Source organism: Opisthocomus hoazin, chromosome W (assembly GCF_030867145.1).
Source record: "Opisthocomus hoazin isolate bOpiHoa1 chromosome W, bOpiHoa1.hap1, whole genome shotgun sequence".
Taxonomy (NCBI): Eukaryota; Metazoa; Chordata; class Aves; order Opisthocomiformes; family Opisthocomidae; genus Opisthocomus; species Opisthocomus hoazin.
In genome coordinates this window covers 37392091-37416632 of record NC_134453.1, presented here as the reverse complement: position 1 = coordinate 37416632, position 24542 = coordinate 37392091, and the positions used below count along the sequence as shown (strand labels likewise).

General features: G+C 43.6%; 1 protein-coding gene across 1 annotated transcript in view; it reads right to left on the bottom strand.

Annotated features, from left to right (window-relative positions):
* The window catches only part of LOC142365558 (PC4 and SFRS1-interacting protein-like), a 46157-nt gene extending 22461 nt beyond the window's left edge, over window positions 1–23696 (bottom strand). The window contains exons 1-2 of the mRNA XM_075446427.1: window positions 23642–23696; window positions 23073–23252 (exon numbers count right to left, since the gene is read on the bottom strand). Of these exons, the coding sequence (XP_075302542.1) occupies window positions 23073–23144 (72 nt within the window). The 5' untranslated portion in view covers window positions 23145–23252; window positions 23642–23696. The remainder of the gene's footprint in view (window positions 1–23072; window positions 23253–23641) is intronic.
* Between the last annotated feature and the right edge of the window lie 846 nt (window positions 23697–24542).

Below are 24542 nucleotides of genomic sequence, written 5' to 3'. Positions count from 1 at the left end.
ATTACAATAGTCCAGCCTATTTAGATAAGCTTTGTAATAAATAGGTGCATGCTTCGTGACTCGGTGTGCAAGTTAGGAGGAGCGATCCCCCTTGCACCCGGCACTGCAATAAACATACCTGCTTTATAACTCTCTGTGAGTTGTGAAGTTTGATTCCGCACATCAATTTGGCACCCCAGATGGGACCCTCTCCATCCGGCTATGGGATCTGCTGAGGAAGGGACTCCTCCGGGCGCCCCCGAGATTTCTCGGGAGGACTCCCCTACTCACCCAGGTCACCGCGGGGACAGACAAGGACCATCACCAGTGGAACAGGTATGTTTATACTGTAAGGGGATACCTGTAAGTCGTGAGAAGACGTCCCACGCGAGGTAAAGAGCATTGGTGCTCGCCCCTGGGTTGGGGGTTTGAGGTCCCCATAAGGTCGTGGTGGGGGTTTGAGGTCCCCATAAGGTGGTGGGGTAAGACTTGTAAGTCTTGTACCCCGACTAATGGTAACTTGGGTTCTCCCGACTGCGGTAGCAGGAGTTATATTTAGTATTGCCATGGTTATTGTTATGCTGTAAAAATTCGGTACCGTGTGTTGTGTGAACGATCGTACCATCTAACACCTAACAATAAGGCCTTGATGTTTGTATGAAGTGCCGGGCTAGCCCCAGAATGTACGTGTATTGTTGTGCTGTTATTGTGTGTTAAAAGTGCTGGGTGAGTGATTGGGCGAGTGAGATGCAGCCTGGCTGCAAAGTGAGTGCAGAGTTCTGATCTGCAGTTTCGTGTTCTCTGCAAGCAGAGCAAGCCAGAGACTAAGGAAGCGTGTGGCAGACTGTGAAACAGTGTTACTTGAATGAAGTATTAACCCTTGGTGTTCTGTACATGGGGATTTTTCATGTAACTCGGTTTTTAAGTGTTTTGTTTGTGAGAAAAACGCTTGGGTACTATTTAGAGACAATTGTCAGTGTACATAATGTGGAAATTGGTCTGACTGGGACAGGATTGATCACTCAGGCAGACTTAAGCAAGCGATTTGAGGAAATTCAGGAAATATCAAAAATCAGTGAAATTCGGGCAATAAAAGTATAGCTACAGAATTCTTGTTATTACATGGGAAGGGACATAGGACAGAGTAGCACTGTGGTCCCTCAATGTGGAGCTCGTACTAGCTCCTGTCCACTTTGTCACTGCTGTTGCCTATTTGTTCACACTCAGTGTTCAAAGTGTTAGAAGTACATTATTTTTGTCAAATGGAAGACAGGAGTTTTATGTTAATAATTGTCTTGAATTTAGGTGTATTTGCTATGGGGTGAGTACACCTCTGCACCTTCTGCCTTGGATAAGGTATTAGTGCTGTTGGTTTAATCAGACTGTATTCCTTAACTAGCAAGGGAGGAAGACAGGGAAAGTTCCTGCAGGATACTCTAGGAGAGCAAAACATTAAATGAATAATGAGAGGTAAACAAAGTGGAGAGACAGTGAAAAAGAGCCTTTTAGGCTGTATTTTGGCTCACTAGAAGGATATAGGAGGACCACCAGGCAGGAGTGTGAACAAAAGGACCTTAATAAAATATTGTAATCAGTGATAGCTTTGGTATAAATTAGATGATAAGGAAAATAGCCCTCTAATGGAACCCTGAATTATAATACTTTGTTGCAATTGATGTTATTTTTGAGAAGAAAAAAAAGAAGTGGGATAAGGTTTCGTATGCAGCCGGTAACTATTGCTCGGTGCTTAAAGTATAGAAGTTTGGTTAAAAGTTGGAGCTGTCGGTGTTAAAAGGATTTGTTTAAGTGCAAAGTTGGTTTGTCGTATGTTGATTGAGGGACAGAGAGGTGGACGTGGTAAATAATGGGGATTTCACAGAGCAGAGAGATACGGAAGAAAAGCCCTTTGGGCTGTATTTTGTATAAAATAAAAAAGAAGAACAAGGAAGTTGAAAGGATGTTGCTCAGCGTGTAGTATAGGGCAGAGATGTACTAAGTTGGATAAAATGAAAGATCCTGGAGTGATCATTTATGTGACCTGCCAGAACATTATTCATTGGGCAGTCAGCAAGTGATGCAGAAACTGAGAGCGGCAGACAGCAGGAATTTGGAAAATTTACTAGACGAAGCATGGAGAGTGTTTAGTAACAGGGAGGAGGAGGATCGAAAGAAAGATAAGCAGATGTTGTTAGCGGCGTTACAAGAAAGTAAAAGAAGCGGATGTTAGTAGCGGTGTTACAAGACAGTGAAAGATTCAGAAGTGAAGGACCTGAGAGGCCCTTGGAAAGAAACCAATGTGCGTGTTGTAGGCAGAGGGGACATTAGAAAAATGAGTGTCCAGAAAAGCAGAGCAGGAGGAAAAGAATACAGGCCCACGTCAAGGAGGATTGACGGGGACCTGGGGAATCTACCCTAGCGGATCCACTGGTTGTATTAAAGCTAAGGAAACGGCAACAGAGCGTGGAATTTTTAGTTGATGCTGGAGCAACATTGTCAGTTTTAAATCAGGCTTTGACACCTGTAGATGATGACTTTGTAACGGTAAGGGGAGCTACTGGCCAAAGTGAAAAGGTGTACTTTCTAAAACCTCTTGAATTCAAATTAGGGAAACAATTGGGGGTACACAAATTTTTATATATGCCTAATTCACCAAGACCTCTATTAAGACGAGATTTATTGGAACAATTAAAGGCAGAAATAAGATTTGACAAAAGGAAAGTAGAATTCTGGGTGAAAAATGACCAGCTAATTAAAGTTTTGAGTTTGGCCCTCATAAATAACCCTGCTGGCTCAGGAGTATCTGAGGAAGTCCAGAACCAGGTATACCCGGGAGTATGGGCCACAGAGGCAGGAAAAGCAAAAAATGTCTCTCCAATAATAATCAAACTTAAGCAAGGAGCGCGGCCTGTAAGGATTAGACAATATCCTCTTAGAATGAAAGACAGAGAAGGAAATCGACCAGTGATCGACCAGTTCATCAAATATGGGTTATTAATAAAGTGTGAATCAGAATATAACACTCCCATTTTACCTGTTAAAAAGCTGGATGGTAGTTATCCAATAGTACAGGATCTCAGGGCTATCAACAGAATTGTTGAGGACCTGCACCCTGTCGTGGCAAACCCATACACATTATTAACCAAATTGATACCTGAATTGGCCTGGTTTACCGTCCTGGACTTGAAAGACGCCTTCTTTTGCCTCCCATTAAGTTTAGAAAGCCAGTTGTTGTTTGCATTTGAATGGGAAAACCCAGACTCCGGAAGGAAGACACAGCTGACACGGACTGTGTTACCCCAGGGATTTAAAAATAGCCCCACTCTTTTTGGAAATCAATTAGCTAAAGACTTGGAACAACGGGAGCAACCCCACGGAGCAGGAACAATATTACAATATGTACATGATCTATTAATAGCCACTGAAATGAAAGAACTTTGTATAATATGGACAATCAGTCTGCTAAATTTCCTTGGACTTAACAGCTATCGAGTTTCTCCACAGAAAGCCTAAATAGCTCGACAGCAAGTAACTTACCTCGAGTATGAGATAGCTGCAGGCCAATGAACACTGGGGACAACGAGGAAGGAGGCCATCTGTCAGACCCCTCGACCACAGACACCTAAAGAGCTCTGCACGTTCCTGAGAATGACAGGATGGTGTCGCCTATAGATATATAATTACGGACTCTTGGTAAAACCGCTCTATGAACTATTAAAATCTGATAAAAAACTCCTCATCTGGAATGAGGAAGCAAAAAGAGCATTCCAACAGCTAAAGAAAAAGCTGATAGACACCCCTGCTTTGGGATTACCAGACACTACTAAGCCCTTCTGGCTGTTCTCTCATGAAAAGCAGGGAATAGCCCTAGGAATCCTAACCCAAAATCTGGGACCATATCGGAGGGCGGTGGCATACTTCTCTAAACAACTTGATGAAGTAAAGAAGGGTTGGCCTAGCTGCCTGAGTGCAGTAGCAGCAGTAGTGCTGAACATTCAAGAAGCATGTAAATTTACACTAGGCCAAAAGATTACAGTACCGGTATCTCATACTGTATCAGCAGTATTAGAGGTGAAGAGAAGACACTGGCTCTCACCACAAAATTTTCTTAAATGTCAAGCTATCCTGGTACAGCAAAATGATGTGGAAATAATGGTTACTAACATTGTCAATCCAGCATCTTTCCTCAGCAGGACCACAGGAGAACCAGTATCGCATGACTACTTGGAAACAATTGAAGCAGTCTATTCCAGCCAACCTGACCTAAAAGAGGAGCCACTGGAGGACGCTGAAGATTGCTGGCACACTGACGGAAGCAACTTCGTTCGACAAGGAGTCCGCAAGGCAGGATATGCAGTAACCACTACAAATCAGGTAATCACATCCAAAGCCCTTGCCCCAAACACCTCAGCTCAAAAGGCAGAAATAATAGTCTTAACTTGAGCATTAGAACTAGCTAAAGGCAAGAAAATTAATATCTGGATGGACTCTAAATACGCCTTTGGGGTAGTCCATGCTCATGGAGCTGTGTGAAAAGAAAGAAGACTCCTATCTACCCAAGGAAAACATATAAAACATGCCGAAAAAATTCTTAAGCTCCTGGAAGCAGTGCAGCTACCCGAGAAAGTGGCTATTATGCATTGTAAAGTTCGTCAGAAAGGAGACACCGCTCAAGAACTGGGCAACGCCATGGCAGACTGCGAGGCTAAAAGAGTAGCTGAGAAGAGTGAATTGGGGGTGCAGTCTTTAGTCCCAGACGGTAAAGTACAAACTGATTGTAAACCCAAGTATTCTAAAGAAAATAAAAAATTAATTGAAGACCTAGGGGGAAAAATAGAAAAAAGTAGGTGGGCAAAGACTCCACAAGGTAAAACAATAATAACATTTGCATTATTGTGAGCCGTCGTTATGGCAGAACATAAAAAATCTCATTAAGGAACAAAGGCCCTGTGTAAATATTTGAACCGGCTGATAGTCGCCCAAAATCTATACACTACTATCAAGCAGGTAACACAACAATGCGAGGTTTGTTTACGGAGTAACCCTAAGACAAGACCTAAAACCCCGCTAGGACAAATTGGGAAAAGTAATTACCCAGGACAGCAGTGGCAAATTGATTTCTCAGAACTGCCAAGAAAAGGGGTTTTTTGATACCTGCTAGTCTTGACGGATACCTTTTCAGGATGGCCAGAAGTATTCCCTTGTTGAACTAATAAAGCTAGGGAAGTAACCAAGGTACTATTGCAAGAAATAATACCAAGATTTAAGGTTCCTGCGGTAATCTCATCAGACAGAGGTTGACATTTTACTGCCAAAATCATTCAAAAAGTTAATAAACTTTTGGGAGTAAATTGGCAATTACATACCCCATATAATCCAAAATCAAGCAGTCAAGTGGAAAAAATGAACCACCTCATTAAACTGCAAATTGAAAAATTGGGTCAGGAGGCTAACCTGTCTTGGCCCCAGTCATTGCCATTAACACTCCTAAGAATTAGAACCAAACCCAGAACCAAAAAAGGACTAAGTGCTTTCGAAATAATATACGGGAAGCCCTACATTGTACAAGCAGGAACATCAACTCAAGTTGGCGATGAGGTATTAACTAGCTATATAATAAGTTTTCAGAAGCAGCTTCGAAAAGTAGAGAAACTGGTCTTAGGAACTAGAACCCGAGGTCTTAATGGGCCTGTACATAATATTGAACCTGGTGACTATGTATATATCAGATCTCTTTTAGATTCTCCACTAAAACCGAAATGGGAAGGACTGTTCCAAGTGCTGCTGACATCCCACACAGCAGTCAAGATTAAGGAGCAGACATCCTGGATCCATCACACAAGAGTGAAGAAAGCTCCTCAGCAGCAATGGAAAATAACGTCCACTGGACCCCTGAAGCTCCACATCCAAAGACGCTAACATGGACTAACCAAGCTAGGCTAAGAACCTTTGCAATAATGTGGGTGGTAACTGTGCTGAAACCCATGAGAGTTGGTCAAAAGCCTATTTTTGATGTACAGGAATTATGAGAAAAGACTTAGCAGGAATGAATCTAGCAACTGTCATCATATATGACAACAGGGAATTGCAATTACATGAATCAGAATGGAAGCATTCGATGCATAGACGGAAGGCTGATAAAAGGAAAACAATCCACGTAGGTTGCAAAATCTTTAGTAGTAGCAGTAGAAAAAATTTCCCTCCTTTAACCCAAGGTACTACGAGAAGATTTTCTGAACAAAGAACAGAACCCACAATAGGTGGGGAACATTGTGCATCTGATGTTTGTTGGTTCAATTTTACTATAATTCAGTCAGTATCTGTTGTCTGTTTAAAGAGCACTGGCAGAGGAGACAGAGCATTATCATTTAAATTTGGGTTAGACATATCACAGGAAGAGATTTCGACTACGGCTATACCTGTGCCCATCACGGTGTCAACTTCTCCTACACCCCAGAAAATGACAGCATCTTATGTATATGAAGTGAGTCCCTATATAGTTAAGCATATGGGCAAATGGAAAATGATAGTTCATTAAAGAAAGTGGAGCTAATAATGATTCTCACATCTCAAAGGAGAAAAAGGGATACAACAGGGTTTGTGGGAATGGGTTTAGGAATTTTGAACAGTATAGATTCCGAGGTGCTGGCGAATAAGTTGTCCACCATTACGCAAAATTTAAGTAGAATACAACACATGTTACGATCGTCACTCTTAGCCGTAGGTAATAATCAATATCTAATGAGAAGAAGCCCAAATGAGAAAAGCCTGAAATCCATAGTTAAAGTTGTAGAAGCCACTTAGAATAGTACCTCCTTGGCCTTTAACTGTGTTCAAGCTCAGTTATGGATACAATCTATGACAGCAGCTATTGTCAGGGAAGGAAAACAAAGCATATTACATTTGGAAATTCGAAAGGTAATTTGGGAAAATGCAACAGAATTTGAGAAGAACTCTCAGTCTTGGTGGAAATGACTTAATTTTACATATAATCCCTTTAACAACATAGCCACAGCATTTGTGTTAACAATATCCGAAGCCACCATATATGACATTTATCCTATTGTTACATTAAAGATATTCCTTAATGGGACTTTGGTTCACACTTTGGAACATGAAAAATGGGCAAGACAAAGTAGGAATAGGTGACTAACAGTTAATGTAAAAACATGCATTATGAGAGAACACCAAGGCTACATTTGTGAAGGAAATACATTACAGGCCCAAGATATCTGTTTAGATACTGAACAGAATGTATGTTGTGGGGTTTCTGGAGAAACAGGGGCATATTGTGAGCAACCCAGACACTCTGAATATGGACTCGATCGGTTTGTAGTAGCACAGGCTTCAAGCAGCACAGGCCTCAAAGCTTTTCTCAGGCTGGTTGTGGGAAAACAAACCTTTCTCAGGCCGGTTGCAGGAAAACAGGCCTTTCTCAGGCTGGCTGTGGGAAAACAAACCTTTCCCAGGCTGGCTGTGGGAAAGACAATTGTTCTCAGGTCAGCTGCAGGTAAACAGTCGTTCTATGAATACTGACCAATCATAGTTTGAGTATTGATTGTGTAACCGGGGTGTTTTATTGATAGATGTTTTTATGTATAGTAACCAATCATAGCTGAGTGTTGCACCGAGTGTTTATGTATAGTGACTAATCACAACTGAGTGCTGTCTATATAATCCAGATTCTCTGCTAATCAAGTTGACTGTTATGGATCATATTGGTCGTGTCCTAGATCCCGCCGCAACAGTATGTCACTTTGAAATTTACCCAGAAGAATTAACAAACACAGTAGTAGTGTATATATAAAAAAATGTGCATGTTTAAAAACTTCTTGTGACAAAATACAGATAAATACGTCCATCAAGGCTATAAAAAAATCATAGTAATATTTGTATTTATAATTTCAAGAAATTAAATAGCTGTAGTTTCAGCTATTCACCTCTGATTACGTCCTACCAGTTGATGAAGGCGAATTACACCTTGATACAAAAGTTACAACCTGTCCCCATAGAAATGAGTTTAAATTTAGTAAAGGAACTACTACAACACAAAAATTTGAAACAGTTGTTAAAGCGAATTCGAGAAAGTGGAAGAAAAACTTTAATTACAGTGCAGCATGACATAGAAAGAATATACCAGGTCATTGAGCAAGTAAAAAGGGACAGAAAACATCACTGGTGAGACATGTTTATAGATAAATCTCCTTCCACTACTAAGACACTAAACGTGCTTATACATCCCATAATAGCTTTATTGATAACAGTGGTCCTTCTCACAATAGCTAATCTTGTATTCTGGTGCGAATTAAAGAATATAATGAGAAAGCTTCAAGCCTTATCTGCTATGGAAATCGTCATGAGAAACATAAGTTAAAACAGTGACAGTGTCAAATATTTTGCCAAAACCCTTGAGGAGGGTAACTTTATAGCAAAAGAATTTGCAAAAGAAGAAAGAAAAGGGGGGACTTGATGTGGGAAATTGACAATTAGTTCGATTTTGCTATAGCTTTAGTTTAATTTCGTTATATAACTTTGCATCTATGTTAAGGTAAAAGTTAAACACTGTTAATTAATTTAGTTCTGCTCTTTGTAATCTTGCTAACAAGGACTGTTGTGGCTCAAATGTAGCTAACAAGGATTGCTTGCGAGACAGACGAAGAGAAACAAGGACTGATAACCAGAACTTTGTTGTCTGTAAGAAGCAACTCTCTAGCTGAAACTGGTTCTATGGTTTGGGACTCAGCCAACACAGACAACTCAGGAATTTTTGAGCCAAAGGTGAAAGCACACAGCGAGGAAGACTACGAGCCTTCCTCCAGAAGACCCCCACAGACGATCACCAGATGACACTGCGCAAGTGCTAAAGGGGGGTGGAGTATGATAAAGAATTCCTAGAAATAATTACAATAGTCCAGCCTATTTAGATAAGCTTTGTAATAAATAGGTGCATGCTTCGTGACTCGGTGTGCAAGTTAGGAGGAGCGATCCCCCTTGCACCCGGCGCCGCAATAAACATACCTGCTTTATAACTCTCTGTGAGTTGTGAAGTTTGATTCCGCACGTCAAGGAATAAGGAGCCTTATTTACCACTAGCATTTATACACACCACCACCTCCGCTACCCCGAAACTTCAAAAAACAAACAATATACTTCTCCTTTCCTTACCGCTCATTTTTCCTCCCATATATGTGGCAGGATTATTTTGTTCTGTGGAGGGAAGCTTAACAGTAGTATGTGGAAGAGGAGGGTTTTTTTCCTATTAATTTTGTATTTAGAAATTCAGATTTTCTCAGAGGATGAGCAGATTCTTGATTATTTAATGATGTAATATACATTTTAAATTCTTTCAACAAGTGTAGTACTTCTGAAGTTTAATACAGGAAATACAGATTTTATTCTAGGAAGGAGTGCTTGCGAACTTGGAAATACTTAAAGTAGCAGGTATCTTTCATAATTAGAAAGCAAACTTTTAACTCCTTTGGAAAAGTTAAAAGCAAAGTAAACCCTCTTATACATCGGAGAATGTAAAAGAGAATTTTTCTTTTCGGAAGCTGTTTTGCCACTGCGAGCTGAAAACTTTAGTTGCTACTTTCTTATTTAGAGGAAAGCTATCTGTCTTTTGGTGTCTATTCATTTTAGTGTTTATTTGGTTGCTGTTTTTTAAATGTTGTCTTCTGAAGTATTAAATAGTGTGCATGTGAGTGAGGGCTTTTTTTAAAGCCAGATATGAAATTCTTGTTCTATGATTTGCTTTATGATTCAGAAAAGTAATTGGCTACCAGTAAACTCAAATCCTTAAGATGATATGTGTTAGAGGAAAATATATCATGCTGGATCCGACAGCCCAAGAGAGGTGAGGTTTCTGCTGGTCCATGTCCCCAGGTCCAGCCAGTAGCAAGACTCAAGGTATATTCCCAGCAGGCACACTCATATGGAGCACACATATACACCATGTATAAACATATATACATGGTCTGGCACACAGAGCAACACAGACCGCATCAATGGCCTCATCCTGCTCTCCTCTCTGGCTGAGCAAGATGGAGGTCAACTAGTGAGAACATATATATATAAGGTGGATCCCTCCAGAAACTGGGCTCAGACAGTCTGTCCAGTAGCTGCCAGCTAGCTGTGTATACATAATGGTTTGTACTAGCAACTGGAGTAGGGCTGTGGCCTTGGGGGCCCATATGTCCAGGAGCCAGCAACTGAGGAGAGGGGGATCCAGGGCCCCTCCCCCATCATTCCTAGTTTAAAGCCCTCCTTACCAGGTCAGAGGCACCCTAGCATACCGATTTCCCAGAAAGGCTTTTGGGGATTTCCCCATAATGGTGCTTTGTAGGTATTTCCTTGCTTACATGCAGATGCTGGGGGTGACCCTGCTTGAGTCCTGTTTTTTTTATTTTGTGATCCCTTCCTGTCACATTATTCCAGGCCCTTTGGTTATCAACCCTGTCTGACACTCCCTCACAGGGCTGCTGGTAACTCTCTCCCTCCCAAATCATTCCTAGTTTAAAGCCCTCCTTACCAGGTCAGCCATCCTACTGGCAAAGATACCTTTGCCCTGCTTAGTGAGGTGGATTCCACCTCTCCCAACCAGACACTGATCTGCAAACTGGGTGGTCCCATGGTCATAGAAACCAAAACCCTGTTGCCAACACCAGTTCCAGAACCAATTGTTGGCATGCATTATCAGTGCCCTCCTCCTCACACCCTTTCCCCTCACCAGCAGGATTGAGGAAAACGCTACCTGGACCCTCATGCCCTTAACTGCCACCTTCAGAGCTCTGCACTCACTTTTGGTACTCTCCAGGTTGCCCCTTGCAGTATCATTGGTGCCCACATGGAAGAACAGCAGGGGGTAGTAGTCAGAGGGCCAGACAAATTTGGGCAGTCCCTCCACAGCATCCCAGATTGGGGCCCCCAGCCAGCAGCAAACCTCTCTTGTCGATAGGTCAGGTAAGCAGATTGGTGCCTCTGTCCCCTGCAGCAGGGAGTCACCCACTACTATCACTCACTGCTTCTTCCTGGTGGTTTTGCATGGTTTAGGGTGAGGTGGCCCAGACCCTTTGCTTGAAAGCACATCTGGCTTCTCTTCACCTTTGAGGGCAGTGAACCTATTTTGTAGCTGTAAGCCCTTAAGAGGAAGGCTCCTGCCCCACCTGGTTAAACAAGTCCCCAGCTTCCATTCTTCCCCTTCTCCAGAGGTTGCACTTACCTTAGTACTAAGGGGTGGACACTGCCTGTCTCTCTACTGCAGTTGGGGTCTGGGGGTCTTCAAGCTGTTGCATCTCAGAGAAGATCCTGTCTATCTCCCTTACATCTTCTCTGATGCTGCACAACTTGCTCACTTCCTCCCATAACTGCTCCGCTTGGTAATACAGCTCCTCCAAGGCAGCACACCTCCTGCAGGACAGAGGGCCATCTCTCCTGGCCTCAGAGAGGCCCCAGACACTCCCTACAACCTGGAAAGCACAGGGCTGCATTCACTATTTGAAGGTCTGCCTGCATCGAAGCCTTTGCCGTAGCAGGGGCAGCTGCTCCAAAACCTGCCAGGGAAACTGCCCTGTGGCGTATATCATCACCATAAGTGAAAACACTTAGGCTGCTTTGAACTAAAAGGAGAACCACTTCTTTGCAACTTTTGTATAAGCTGCTGCACTGGGCATGGCTTTTATAGAGGCCTCTGTCTGGCACTTGCTAAGCAGGTTCTTGACCCTCCCTAATCAGGGTGTAGCTGCAACAAAGGCTCCAGGCACCCTGGGTCAAGGGCAGCTGACCAAGCTTGTTAGAAGCTGCTAGAGTGTCGTGGTTTAGCCTGGCTGGATGCCAGGTGCCCACCAAAGCCGCTCTGTCACTCCCCCTCCTCAACTGGAAAGGGGAGAAAAAATACAATGAAAGGCTCGTGGGTCAAGATAAGGACAGGGAGAGATCACTCACCAATTACTGTCATGGGCAAAACAGACCCAACTTGGGGTTTAATAGCTTAATATATTACCAATCAAATTGGAGTAGGATAATGAGAAATTGTCACCGTTTAGAGCAGGGTGGCAATAACAGAGTGGCAGATTGCCAAACCAAATCTTAAAAACACTTTCCCCCCCACCCCTCCCTTCTTCCTGGGCTTGATTTCACTCCAGATTTCTCTACCTCCTCCCCCCGAGCAACACAGAGGGACGGGGAATGGGGGTTGCGATCAGTTCATCACACATTCTCTCTGCCGCTCCTTCCTCCTCGTACTGTTCCCTGCTCCAGCATGGGGCTCCTCCCACTGGATACAGTCCTCCAAGAACTTCTCCAACATAAGTCCTTCCCATGGGCTGCAGTTCTTCACAAACAGCTCCAGCATGGGTCCTTTCCATGGGGTGCAGTCCTTCAGGAATGGACTGTAATAGAACAAGTTCTTCCCTTGGAAAGAAGGGGTATTGTTTGTGTTTAATAACGCCCCTTTGATCAAGTAGTGCATGACCAGAATCGTGTTAATGTTTAACCTAAGCTTAGAGACAGAATGTCTTGGCCATTTACACTATGCGATTAATCAAAGACAAATGCTCCTTCTTGAAGGAAAAAAGGAGAGTTGGCAGAAGAAAGTAGCCTTAAGTTGTTCTTAGGTGATGTGTGACCATATATGGATAAAAGGAGTTAGGGTACTTCATCTGGGAAGACACCGAGGACCACCAGAGACCCCCAAAAGGAAGAAGACATGCACAGAAGGGTCTGAAAAGGAGCCAAGAAGAAAGATGACACATTGTTACACATCTCATGTAGATCAAAATGAATATGCATTACATAGATAGAATATGCATGAATTCAATGTATAAATGTAATGAAGAAGCCAGCCTTGGGTGTGCTTGATTTGTGGAAAATCCACCGAGCACCCAGACCTGAATAAAACAACATCTCTCCTGAGTGTGTGAGAATTGGCTTATTGCACACCAGATAAAGAATCTGCTTTTCGGACAACAGGACTGCCCCAGTGTGGGTCCCCCATAGGGTCACAGGTCCTGCCAGGAGACTGTTCCAGCACAGGCTCTCCATGAGGTCACAGCCTCCTTAGTGGTAAATTCACCTGCTCTGGTGTGGGGTCCTCCACGTGCTGCAGGTGGGTGTCTGCTCCACCGTGGAACTCCATAGGCTGCAGGGGGACAGCCTGCCTCACCATGGTCTTCTCCACAGGTTGCAGGGGAATCTCTGCTCCGGTGCCTGGAGCACCTCCTCCCCCTCCTTCTCCACTGACCTTGGTGTCTGCAGAGTTGTTTTTCTAACATATGCTCACTCCTCTCTCCTGCTGCATTTTTTTTTTTCCTTTCTTAAATATGTTATCACAGAGGTGCTACCACTGTCGCTGATTGGCTCAGCCTTGGCCTTGAACTCTATCAGACATAGGGGAAGCTTCTAGCAGCTTCTCACAGCAGCTACCCCTGTGGCTGCCCTGCTACCAAAACCTTGCCACGCAAACCCAGTACACTGAGCTTCCTCAGGTCCACACCCTTTTAGGTCCCCTTATCTTGTCTTTACCTGACAACAGCAGGAAACCTCAAGTTTCTTAGAAGTTTTGTAGGAGTTCTCCCTGTCCCCAGAAGATCTAGAAGCTCCCAAAGAAAAATGCAGAGATTGCTGCACAAACTGCTACATCTGTTTTCTGCTTCTGTTAGCTGTGTCTCCCCTTCCTCCTTCTATTCCCTGACTGCTGAGAGTGATGTCATCTGGTATGGAATATCCCTTTGGTCAGTTTGGGGTCAGCTGTCCCCTCCCAACTTCTCGTGCACCCTCACCTTACTTGCTGGCAGGGCAGAGTGAGAAGCAGAAAAGGCCTTGACACTATGCAAGCACTGTCTGGTAATAGCAAAAACATCAGTGTGTTATCAACACTGTTTACATCACAAATCCAAAACATAGCACCATTCACAGAATCACACAGAATCACAGAATGGTAGGGGTTGGAAGGGACCTCTGTGGGTCATCTAGTCCAACCCTCCTGCCGAAGCAGGGTCACCTACAGCAGGCTGCACAGGACCTTGTCCAGGCGGGTCTTGAATATCTCCAGAGAAGGAGACTCCACAACCTCCCTGGGCAGCCTGTTCCAGTACTCCGTCACCATTCAAGCTACTATGAAGAAAATTATCCCAGACAAAACAAGAACAGTCTCCTCCCCTTATTCCATACCATTTATGTCATGCTCAGGACCCACACTATCCAATACATCCTCATTAGCCATCCCTCCATTCCCGCCCACAGACATCATTCCCCTAGTCTATGGGCCACCCATATAAAATGTCCATTGAGTTCATTTAGTCCGATGATTTGGACTCCATCTGTTATGGCGGTTGCTCAGGACAGGAGAGGTGGTGTGTTGTGTGGAGTTATTGGCCCACATCAGGTTGGATTAGTTCATGAAGGACTGTATCCCATGGGAGGGACTCTATGCTGGAGCAAGGGAACAGTACGAGGAGGAAGGAGTGACAGAGATGAACTGTGATGAACTGACTGCAACCCCCATTTCCCATTCCACTGCACCACTCATGGGGCAGGGAGGAGGTAGAAGAGTTGGGAATGAAGGAGCGAAGTTGAGCCTGGGAAGAAAGGATAGGGGGGGGTGGTTTTAGTTCTATTTTTAATTGGCAATAAATTAAATTAATCTTCCCCAAGCTGAGTGTGTTTTGTCTATGACGGTAATTGGTAAGCAAGCTCCCTGTCCTTATCTTGACCCACAAGCTTTATCATTTTATTTTCTCCCCTTGTCCTGCTGAGGAGGGGGAGTGAGAGAGAGTGAACAGCTTGGTGGGCACCTGTGGAAAATAAATTTAATTTATTGCTAACTAAAATAATAGAACAGGATGGCAAGAAACAAAGACAAAATCTAAAACACCTTTCCCCCATGCCTTGTTCCCAGGCTCAACTTTACTCTTCCGTTCCCAACTCCTCTACCTCCCTCCTGCCCCGAGTGGTGCAGTGGAGATGGGGAATGGGGGGTCGTGGTCAGTACATAACAGTTCCTCTCTGCCACTCCTACCTCCTCACACCTTTCTCCTGCTCCACTGTGGGTCCTCTCTACAGGCTACAGTTCCTGTCAGGAGAACCTGTTCTTGCATGGGCTCTTCGCAGGCTGCAGTTCCCTCAGGAAATATCCATCTGCTCCAGTGTGGGGTGCCAGAGGTTGGTGACCCTGGAGTTATCCAGGTATCCAAGACTCCTTGCTATCTTTGGGAAAGAAATGTGCAGCTCAAGCTTGTGACCTCTGTACTCAGGATCCCCAACATATCTGGATGAGCAGACAACTGACTGAATGGCCAGACCCAGAGGGTGCAAAGTCTAGTTGGAGGACAGTGACTAGCAGTGTACCCCAGGGGTCAATACTGGGTTCAGTCATGATCAAGACCTTAATTAATGAGCTGGATGATGGGGAAGAGTGTACCCTCAGCAACTTTGCAGACAGCACCAAAACTGGGAAGAGTGGCTGGTATGCCAGAGGGTCGTGCTACCATCCAGAGGGACCTGGACAGGATGGAGAAATGGGCTGGCAGGAACCTCATGTACTTCAACAAGGGGAAGTGCCAAGTCCTGCACCTGGGGAGGAACAACCCCATGCACCGATATATGCTGGTGGCCACCCATCTGGAAAGCAGCTTTGCAGAAAAGGACCTGGGGGTCCTGGTGGACACCAGGTTGAATATGAGCCAGCAATGTGCCCTTGCTGCAAAGAAGGCGAGCGGTATTCTGGGCTGCATCAGGCAAAGTATTGCTGGCAGGTCGAGGGAGGTGATCCTTTCCCTCTACTCAGCACTGGTGAGGCCACACCTGGAGTCCTATTTCCAGTTCTGGGCTCCCAGTACAAGAGAGACATGGACATACTGGAGAGAGTCCAGCAAAGGGGACTGAAGCATCTCTCCTATGAGGAAAGGCTGAGGCAGCTGGGACTGTTCAGCGTGCAGAAGAGAAGGCTCGGGGGGATCAATGTATCTAATTAACTGAAGGGAGGGTGCAAAGAAGATGGAGCCAGGCTCTTTTCAGTGGTACCCAGTGACAGGACACGATCCTGGGCAATGTACTCTAGGTGGCCCTGCTTGAGCGGGGGGGGAAGGTGTTGGACAAGATGCCCTCCAGAGGTCCCTTCCAACCTCAACCATTCTGTGAGTCTGACATTGGGTGATGACAATTTGGTGAACAATTTACTTGAGTTCAGGGTTGCAGTCTTGTAGACAAAATATTCAGAGGTTAGAATTATTAAAAAAAGCCAAACATGAAAACAACCTCTATATTTTTCATAACACATGATATTTGGGCTTGGGTAAGTCATCAGCTGGGTATGGGAACAGGAAGTGTTGCTATAGATTATGGTGAGGAGGAGGTGATATTTGGGAGGAACTGAATACTGCTCTTTGCCTATACTCCATCCTTTCTTGAAGTAAATGGTAATTTGAAAATTGCTAGAACCGTTCTATGATTCTATGATTCTAAAAATAGGAAATTTACTGAATTTTAAGCTTTGTTCAATTTTAAGCTAGAATAATGATTATATTAAGACAGATTGCACAGAATAATCTGTCCAAGTAGTTCCAAATACAGAGGCTTCTAACTAGTGACAGGCAGCTTGGAGAATGGGAACCAGGCCTCCAGGACTAATGCACAGAATCACGTGATAGGCAACATCCTTCACAGAGCATGGAAAGATCCATTCTGCGATTCCGTGATCTTACCAAGGAGCCTACCAGAGAAGTAAGAATGAGACATTTCAAATGAACAAAACAAACCAGACAATTGGGCAGTGAGATGATTACAATCCTCACAAAAGAGAAGTCTAGGGTAAACCCAAATATATTTATGTTTGGGGGGGATGTCTGCATGTGAACTGAGAGAGCTAATATCGCCATGTGAACACTGGACATTATTTATAGTCATTAAAGCATGATGTTGTGAAATACACACACTGGGCCTGAAATCCTGACTTTACTCCTATTGATGGTCAGTTTCTTTTTTTATTTTAACACAAAGAAGCCTCTGTAACTCAGAGCCTGTAGAAGCTTCTCAGGTGTGTTAGTTACACAGCTGCTTCTTTTTGTTATATCAAGGGGTTAGTTCTCTGTCCGTGGTGGTTGCATAATGTATTTTTTGTTGTGAAATTGTTAGCTATTAATGCTTCCTTTCCATAGAAGAATTTAGCATTTATTTAGAACAGTTGGTCCAGAGAAGTAATTTCTAGATACAGACTAATTTCACTCAATGAGTGTTCTGTTAAGAGAAAATATTCTTCCCTGGAAGGCTGACACATAGGGCCTAATTTTTAATTTTTTCTTTAATTTTTAATTGGGGATGCTGTTACACAAGCAAAATTATCCCAGAGCTGTATACCTGTTACAGATATAATTGCTGTAATTATACTGAGTTTCCCTAATATTATATGGAATTTACACAGCACAAGGCATTTGCTTCGAATATTTCTCTTGAAACATTTGAAGAGTTTCTTAATGAACATCACCAAGGTGTTATGTCAGAATATTCTTTCTTGTTTTAAAAAAGGGACAAATTGTGTTTGGTTATTTTCTTTTTCATTTGTTTGTTGGCAGCTGCACACAAATGGTACAAATCCAGTATATAAAATTACTCTAGCACCTTCCATAAATTAGTTGTAATTTTGCAAAGAGACAGTTCTAGCATATCAGTTGGCTTACTTACAGACATTAGCATTTCTCTACCCATTAGTGCTATTACTTTTTGCATAGATGGTAATGTTATTAAGCTTCTCTACTTGATGAGCATATACATGTCTAATTTTCTGAGATGGGTTATATGTTCATTTGCAAATATTTCTGTACCATCTATCTTTGTTAATAAGCTGCCTTTGATTAACAATATTGTATTTCAATACAAGCTGCAGAGAGGAGTGTTTATATTTAATAGGCAACAGCATTGGTTTAAAGTTGGGGAAGGACAAGTAATCAAATTGAATAACAGAGATTCTACATGCAAGGTGCCATTCCACCTCCACACCCTTTACATACATTCAGTTTAGTTTATATTGGTAGCATTTCCAACCCCTTGAATAACCCAGGGTTGGTAGGGCAAAAATCATGGCTTAAAGCCACCATACCCCACGTTCCCTATCACGAGCAAGTTTGGTGACTCAACACCGACTCCTACCTTGCATTGTCCATAAGAAGGTATATAGTAGTCCATTTTCTTAAAAGAACAGTATTCTATATCCATGTGTTATGTTTTAGCCTGGATGAATGCCAGGTGCCCACCAAAGCTGCTCTGTCACTCCCCCTCCTCAACTAGACAGGGGAGAAAAAATATGATGAAAGGCTTGTGGGTTGAGGTAAAGACAGGGAGAGATCACTCACCAATTACTGTCACGGACAAAACAGATTGAACTTGGGGAAAAAAAAAAACAAGTTTAATTTATCACCAATCAAATCAGAATAGGATAATGAGAAATAAAACCAAATCTTAAAAACACCTTCCCCCCCACCTCTCCCTTCTTCCCAGGCTTAACTTCACTCCCGATTTTCTACCACTTCCTGGTTTCCTGGGAGCAGCGAAGCAGGATTTGTTCCTGTATAAATTCCCTTAGACTAGAACCCCTCATCTGCAGATCTCATTAATAGTGAGAACACACACAAAGAAATGTTATATCCCTACCTGATGTCAAACAACATTTTGGGACAACATACCTGTTGATTAAATTCATGGCATGCTTCAGACTGACAGTGACACTGTGTTCTCTTGTTTTTCACTAGCTGGATCTGCGTGATGAAAGCATCTCTTGAATGGCCCTTTGTTCTGTTCAGGGCTGGGAGAAGTTCAGTTCTGAGCTTATTGTGAAACAGGCCACATCACTGCAGTACAAAATCTGAATGTGCTGTTTTGCTAAGCATTTCATGTAGGGCATGAGGGTAATCACAGATCCAGATGGTGACAAATTTGGAATGACTTGTGTTCCACATCTTTCTTTGCCTGATTTGCTTCAGTCTTTTGTCTCCTCTCATCCCTCCCCTATCTCCATACATTTGCCTAATCATTGCATTTATACTGCGGCCTAGATGGATGAGCCAAAGAAGAAGTGGGGATAGTTTTGTATGCAAATCATTTCCTTCTATCCACAACTTTGAGCACTCATCCTCTGAGTGTGGTGTGCTCGTGCCTTCAGTCACATGGATGTATCTAGTTCCACACCTCCCCCCCCTTGTTGATTCTTAAGAAGGGCAAATATATAGCACTCATTGTTTGGGACTAGCCCTCTGTTACTGACTAGACCTCCAGGAAAACAAACTAAGAGACAGGAAAATTTTTCCTGGCATTCAGACTCAGCTTTCTTGGCCATATGCAGGTGTCTGTTTTGTTATTTGCTTGTGATTGCCATTTCTTTTTTTTCTCCGTAGAAAAAGGCTTCTTTTTGCCTGTTTTCTCTCCCCTGATTTCAGACAGCCCTCAGAAACCTTACACTTTGACAGATAACTTATCCCATATAAGAATCACTTGCATAGTTTTTAAATACATGTGACTATTTATTGTTCTAGTACATAGTAAAATAGCCATAGATATATACATAAACCATACATTGACAGTTGCATCCATAAAACTATAGCCCATACCATCTCTTACAGGAATTAGTCAATGTCATTTCTGGTATGGCAGAATGGCATAACGGAGTATAGCACATGAGTAAATGGCAGGAGAAGCTATTTACTCATATGCTATTGGGAAAACCAAATTATTTTAATGGAAATGATGATACAAACCAGGCCAGAAAATTTTGACCATATAATTACAGCATAAAGATAATAGCCATATTCTGAGCAGCAGGGAGGTGTGTGTACATTCTGTGTATTTGTGCATGGCTAGAAAAAAGTTTGAAAGTCCTGAATTTATTTGAATAGACTGCAAAATGCAGTCTATCCAATTAAATTACAATAAAGTATGTTTAAACATGCATTTGAGGACATTCAAAAAGAAGTTGTTCCATGAACAAGAGACTAATGAAGTCTGATTTCCTATGAGTATATGTTCCTGACCTGTTAATCTATTTTCAGTGCAGAATTCCCAGTTACCTCTCATGTTCCTTGGGGCACTCCAAGCTGGCAAAAGTATGAACATGCTGTGGCTAGTCTGGAGCTATGTTAGTGCTCTTTGGTCAACAAGGGCATGCATGCAGCTGCCAAGCAGAGTATCTCATGCCTGAGGTCTCTGGCCTTTCCCTCAGTTGAGACACTCACATCTCTGTCCTCTGCCCAGCTGTTGATTCTTCTCCAAACTTGTATAACTTTGCATGTTTGAATTAGAAATAACTGCAAAGCTAAGTTCAAAAGCATTCATTTTTTTTGAGTACAAGGAGGAAAGAAACAGACTGGCAGCACAGGCTCAAGCCAGAAAAGCAGGTTAAAGAAAAGCTCCTTTAAAACTCTGAGTGTAACACTTAACCTTTTCTTGAGAATCTTGTAAACAGCTGGTTGTTAGATTCTCATCTGTGAACTTGTGAAAACAAAGGATATATGAGTGTTGAAAATGTGCACTGATACTGATGAGATGAGGTAGTAAATTGTGACCTGTTTGAACTGAGTTCATGTTCTGCACAGCTTGCTTCATTCATATTGGGAAAAGGAAAGAAAATTGTTCAAGTTGGGCAAAATCACCAACCCGAATTTCAGAAATAAAGTGCAGGTTTTGTAACAAGGCTGTTTGGGTTCTATTATTCTGCTGAATAAGAGGGGAAAGGGGAGAAAAGGTGTTAAAATGTAATCCATTAAGGTGTTACCCATTACATCTGTTTGCCTCAGAAGAGGCAGCCTGTTCTGCAGGACAGCCATAGAAACAGGAGAGGTAAGAGAGAGAAATCGTAAACAAGGCAGAAGCTACTCAGTCCCTGGCCACGGATTTTGTTGATCCTGTTGATCTGGCCCCTGAGCTGTGAACCGACCTCCTGGTCTAACCCTGGACTTGTCTTGTTGCTATGGTCTTGCTTGGAGATCAGTGGACTGTGTCTGACACTTGGACCTGATTACCTTCAGTGGGCGTGATCCTGATTTCCTGACATGCATTCCTGGCTTGACCTTAGACCATTCCTGGCCTCATCACCATGAACTTCCCTGATGATTTGGACCCTTGCCTGAACCTGGCTACCACCCCTGGGTCTGCCCTGCTCACCTCACTCCAGTACTGTGGGGCTGGGTCCTGTTTGGGAAGGCCCATGTGGCCTTGTTATCATGCTTGGCTCCCTGTCCCTTGCTGCCCCCTGACACATTCCTATAATTCATGTGGAAGTTGCTCTCTCGATCTGAGGTCACACAAACGGACACTGAGAAGGCCCCTTGATCTGAGATCACACAAATGAACACTGTGGCTAAACCAGAGACCCAACCCTCAACTACAATAGTTGCTCTAGTAATCAAGAAGAAACAATGGAAGTGGAGGTCAACCTCATTAGTAAGAGGGGAAGGGGCTTCTCCTCAGAGAGAGCAGGAGGAAGAATCAGAAGAGGCAGTCTGCTCTACAGCAGGGCAACCTCAAGAACAGGAGAGGGAAGAGACAGAAATCATAAATGAGGTGGAATATACCTGGTCCTTATCCCTAAGCAAGCTGCGAGATATGCGGAAAGATTATGGCCATCAGCCAGGTGAATAAATTGCTACCTGGTTACTCCAATGCTGAGATACTGGGGCACGCCCTCTGGAACTGGAGGGAAAGGAGGCCCAACAGCTGGGGTCCCTCTCTAGGGAACATGGAATTGACAAAGAGATTGGAAGAGGGGCAGCCATCCACAGCCTGGAGGTAAGGCCTTTCATTTTCCAAACTCATACACATGCACAGATATGGAGCTTCAGTGGAATAATCATGACCTTCAGAGAAGCAAGTGTTAAGTGACTGCAGGATCAGGACACAAAGCACTGACCTTTTTGATCAGAGTGAAAGCGCCTTCAGAGTATCTTACAAAAAGAGTTTGACTGAATATCTACTCTGTCCTCTGTTATATTGTAATTATTTTATATAGGCATTGTAAGTAAATAAATGTAAGTTTTCCCTGCAAACTACACTACGAACCTAGTGAAATGTGTGTGCTGTATATTGCAGTAGCGCTATTACGTTCACTTTCAGAGGAAAACATATCATGAACCTTTCTGAGTGACATGGTGATGTTTGTGCATGATATGATGCAGGCACAATGACTGGTGAGAACTTAGCACAACCTTCTGGGTGGCACATTTCCCCAAAAGTGGGTCAGTTGGTTTCCTGGGAGCAGTAAAGCAGGATTTGTTCCTGTATAAATTGCCTTAGACTAGAAGCACCATACCTGAGACTGTTTACTCTGGTATGAATTCAGATGATGCCCCTTTCTTTGCACCCTTCTGCGCAAACTGCCAAGTTTCTTGGCTGACTTTGTTATCTGCGCTTTGTTGAGTCTTGAAGGGAGCAGGGAGAACAGGAAAGAGGACTGGAAGACTGATTACATACTTGCTCCCTCAACCTACTCTATAGGAATAGCTAATTTTAATAGTCAAGTCTAATTTGTCCCTCATCCTGCTGTGAGGGGAGTGAGCAAGCAGCTGGTGGGTGTTTAGTTGCTGGCTAGAGTGAACCCACTGCAGACATATAGAAAGCTTTAAAGAAATAAATATGAAGTTCAGTAGGACTTTTCCCTCCTAAACCTGCTATTAATTCATTCATTTCCAGATTTTAAGACTCTCAAAAATTACTGCTTGACTTAAACACAAACCCAATACATATCTTCATATATGGAATTGAAGCAGCCCTTCCACAACTTAAAAAACCTTATGACTACTAATGACTACTAGACAGTGCTACATGTCAAAAAAGAGAGACTTATAAAGCACCATAAGCCAAGAACAAACCACGGTGTGGGATCTGCAGTGTGATTTAGAAGTCACTTTCAGCAACAGCAGTGCTACCACATACAGAGACACACACCCACACACACACAGGCAAGATAGAGGCACAACACAATTTATCTGTTTTCTTCTCTATAGGTGTCTGAAAACACTCTTCTCAGCACAAAACTGGAAGGGCAGAAAAGGCAATGAGGAGGAAAAAAGAACAGGTAAAGAGGTAGCAGCAGCCTACACATAGAGGAGGGAGTGTCTTACCCTGGCTGGCCAATGGGGATAACCTTTCATTTTAGCAAAGATCAAGTCTCCGGCTTTGAAATCTCGGCTCATGTTTTCACAGCGATGTGACGCCTGTTGCTACGAGACGAATAAGGTCGGGGGAGGGATCTGCACCTCCTTTTCCCGCCACCAAGATAATTCCAGCCTCTCAAGATCACACTGCCAGAGATAAAAACACCAGGGGATAGGAAGAGGATGCCAACAGAGCGCTCCATCAAGGGTAGTCCCCACCCCGTCATTACCCTCCCCACCCACCTTCTGGCTACAAGAGGGATACTGAAACCAAGCTGCCAAATACATCACCTTCACACACTCCCTCCTAGCGCAGACACCACCCAACCTCATCTCTGGCCCCTGGAGACCCCTCTCCGCCCATGCGCAGCACCCCCCAACCTCATCCCAACCTGCTTACATTCGCACATGTGACTTCCCCCCCCCTCTGCTTGTGCTCTCTCATTCCACTTCCCCACACAATCAATACTACACACATGCATGATACATGCTTTGTATAATATACATGCATAAATAGGAGAGATATATGTACACACCCCTCCAATAAAGCTTCCCCGAGGCCAACAGTGCTCCCGCTGTACCATCTGCCCCCACCCCACACGTATGCGCACGCGCCAGAACGAGAAGAGGGGCGGAGGAACAAAATTTTGCTTGCCCTTCCCCCATAGCTTCAACAGTCGCAGTCTAGTCTCTATCACATTCATGTCCAATCTCACAGTTCACTTCAGTCTGTGGTAGAAAATACCACTATGCTCCCTCTCTCCCTCTAGAGAGCTTGTTGATACTAACCGGAGCTAAAGAAAAACACACACACATGCACAAAAAAAAAGAGAAAGAAAAAATAAGCAAGCCTTGCTGAAAGGAGCTTAATCCCTTCCCATGTGAACGTGTAGAAGGTTAAAGGGGAAAAGAAAGAAGTGATATTGTCTTCTTGCGTTGGGGAAGGGAAAGAGATCCTAATTTGTGTTCTACCCCTATAGAGCAGATGAAATAGTTCATTCCTTCTTTCGCGGCTGCTGCTTGGGGGGAGGGAGGAGGAAATGTGGTATCTGTCACAGCTGGGAATAGGAGAAAGAGAAGCACTTCCGTAGAGGAGGCAGTGGCGGCTGTGTTCAGGCAAGGCAGAGGGGAAGAGACGGTCAACATGTACTAAGTACTGTAATGTTCGTCTAGTAACTTCTCCATTCCACAGTGGTTGTGACGTACTGGCCTTAGCAAGTTTGACCTGCTTGCGCAGGAGGGAGGGAGCTGCCCCTGGACAGAAGCCCACAGGCAACTTCTGGCAAAAACTGTGCAGAAACAGAGACAGAAGTCTGCTGAGAAGCACTCATCCTGGACTGCCGGGGGTGGGAGAAAGGTTTGTTCTGGCTGAGGCAGCTTCATCTTGGCTTCAGGAGTCTGTATCATTTCTTCCTTTAGGTATGCAAAGCTGTGTTC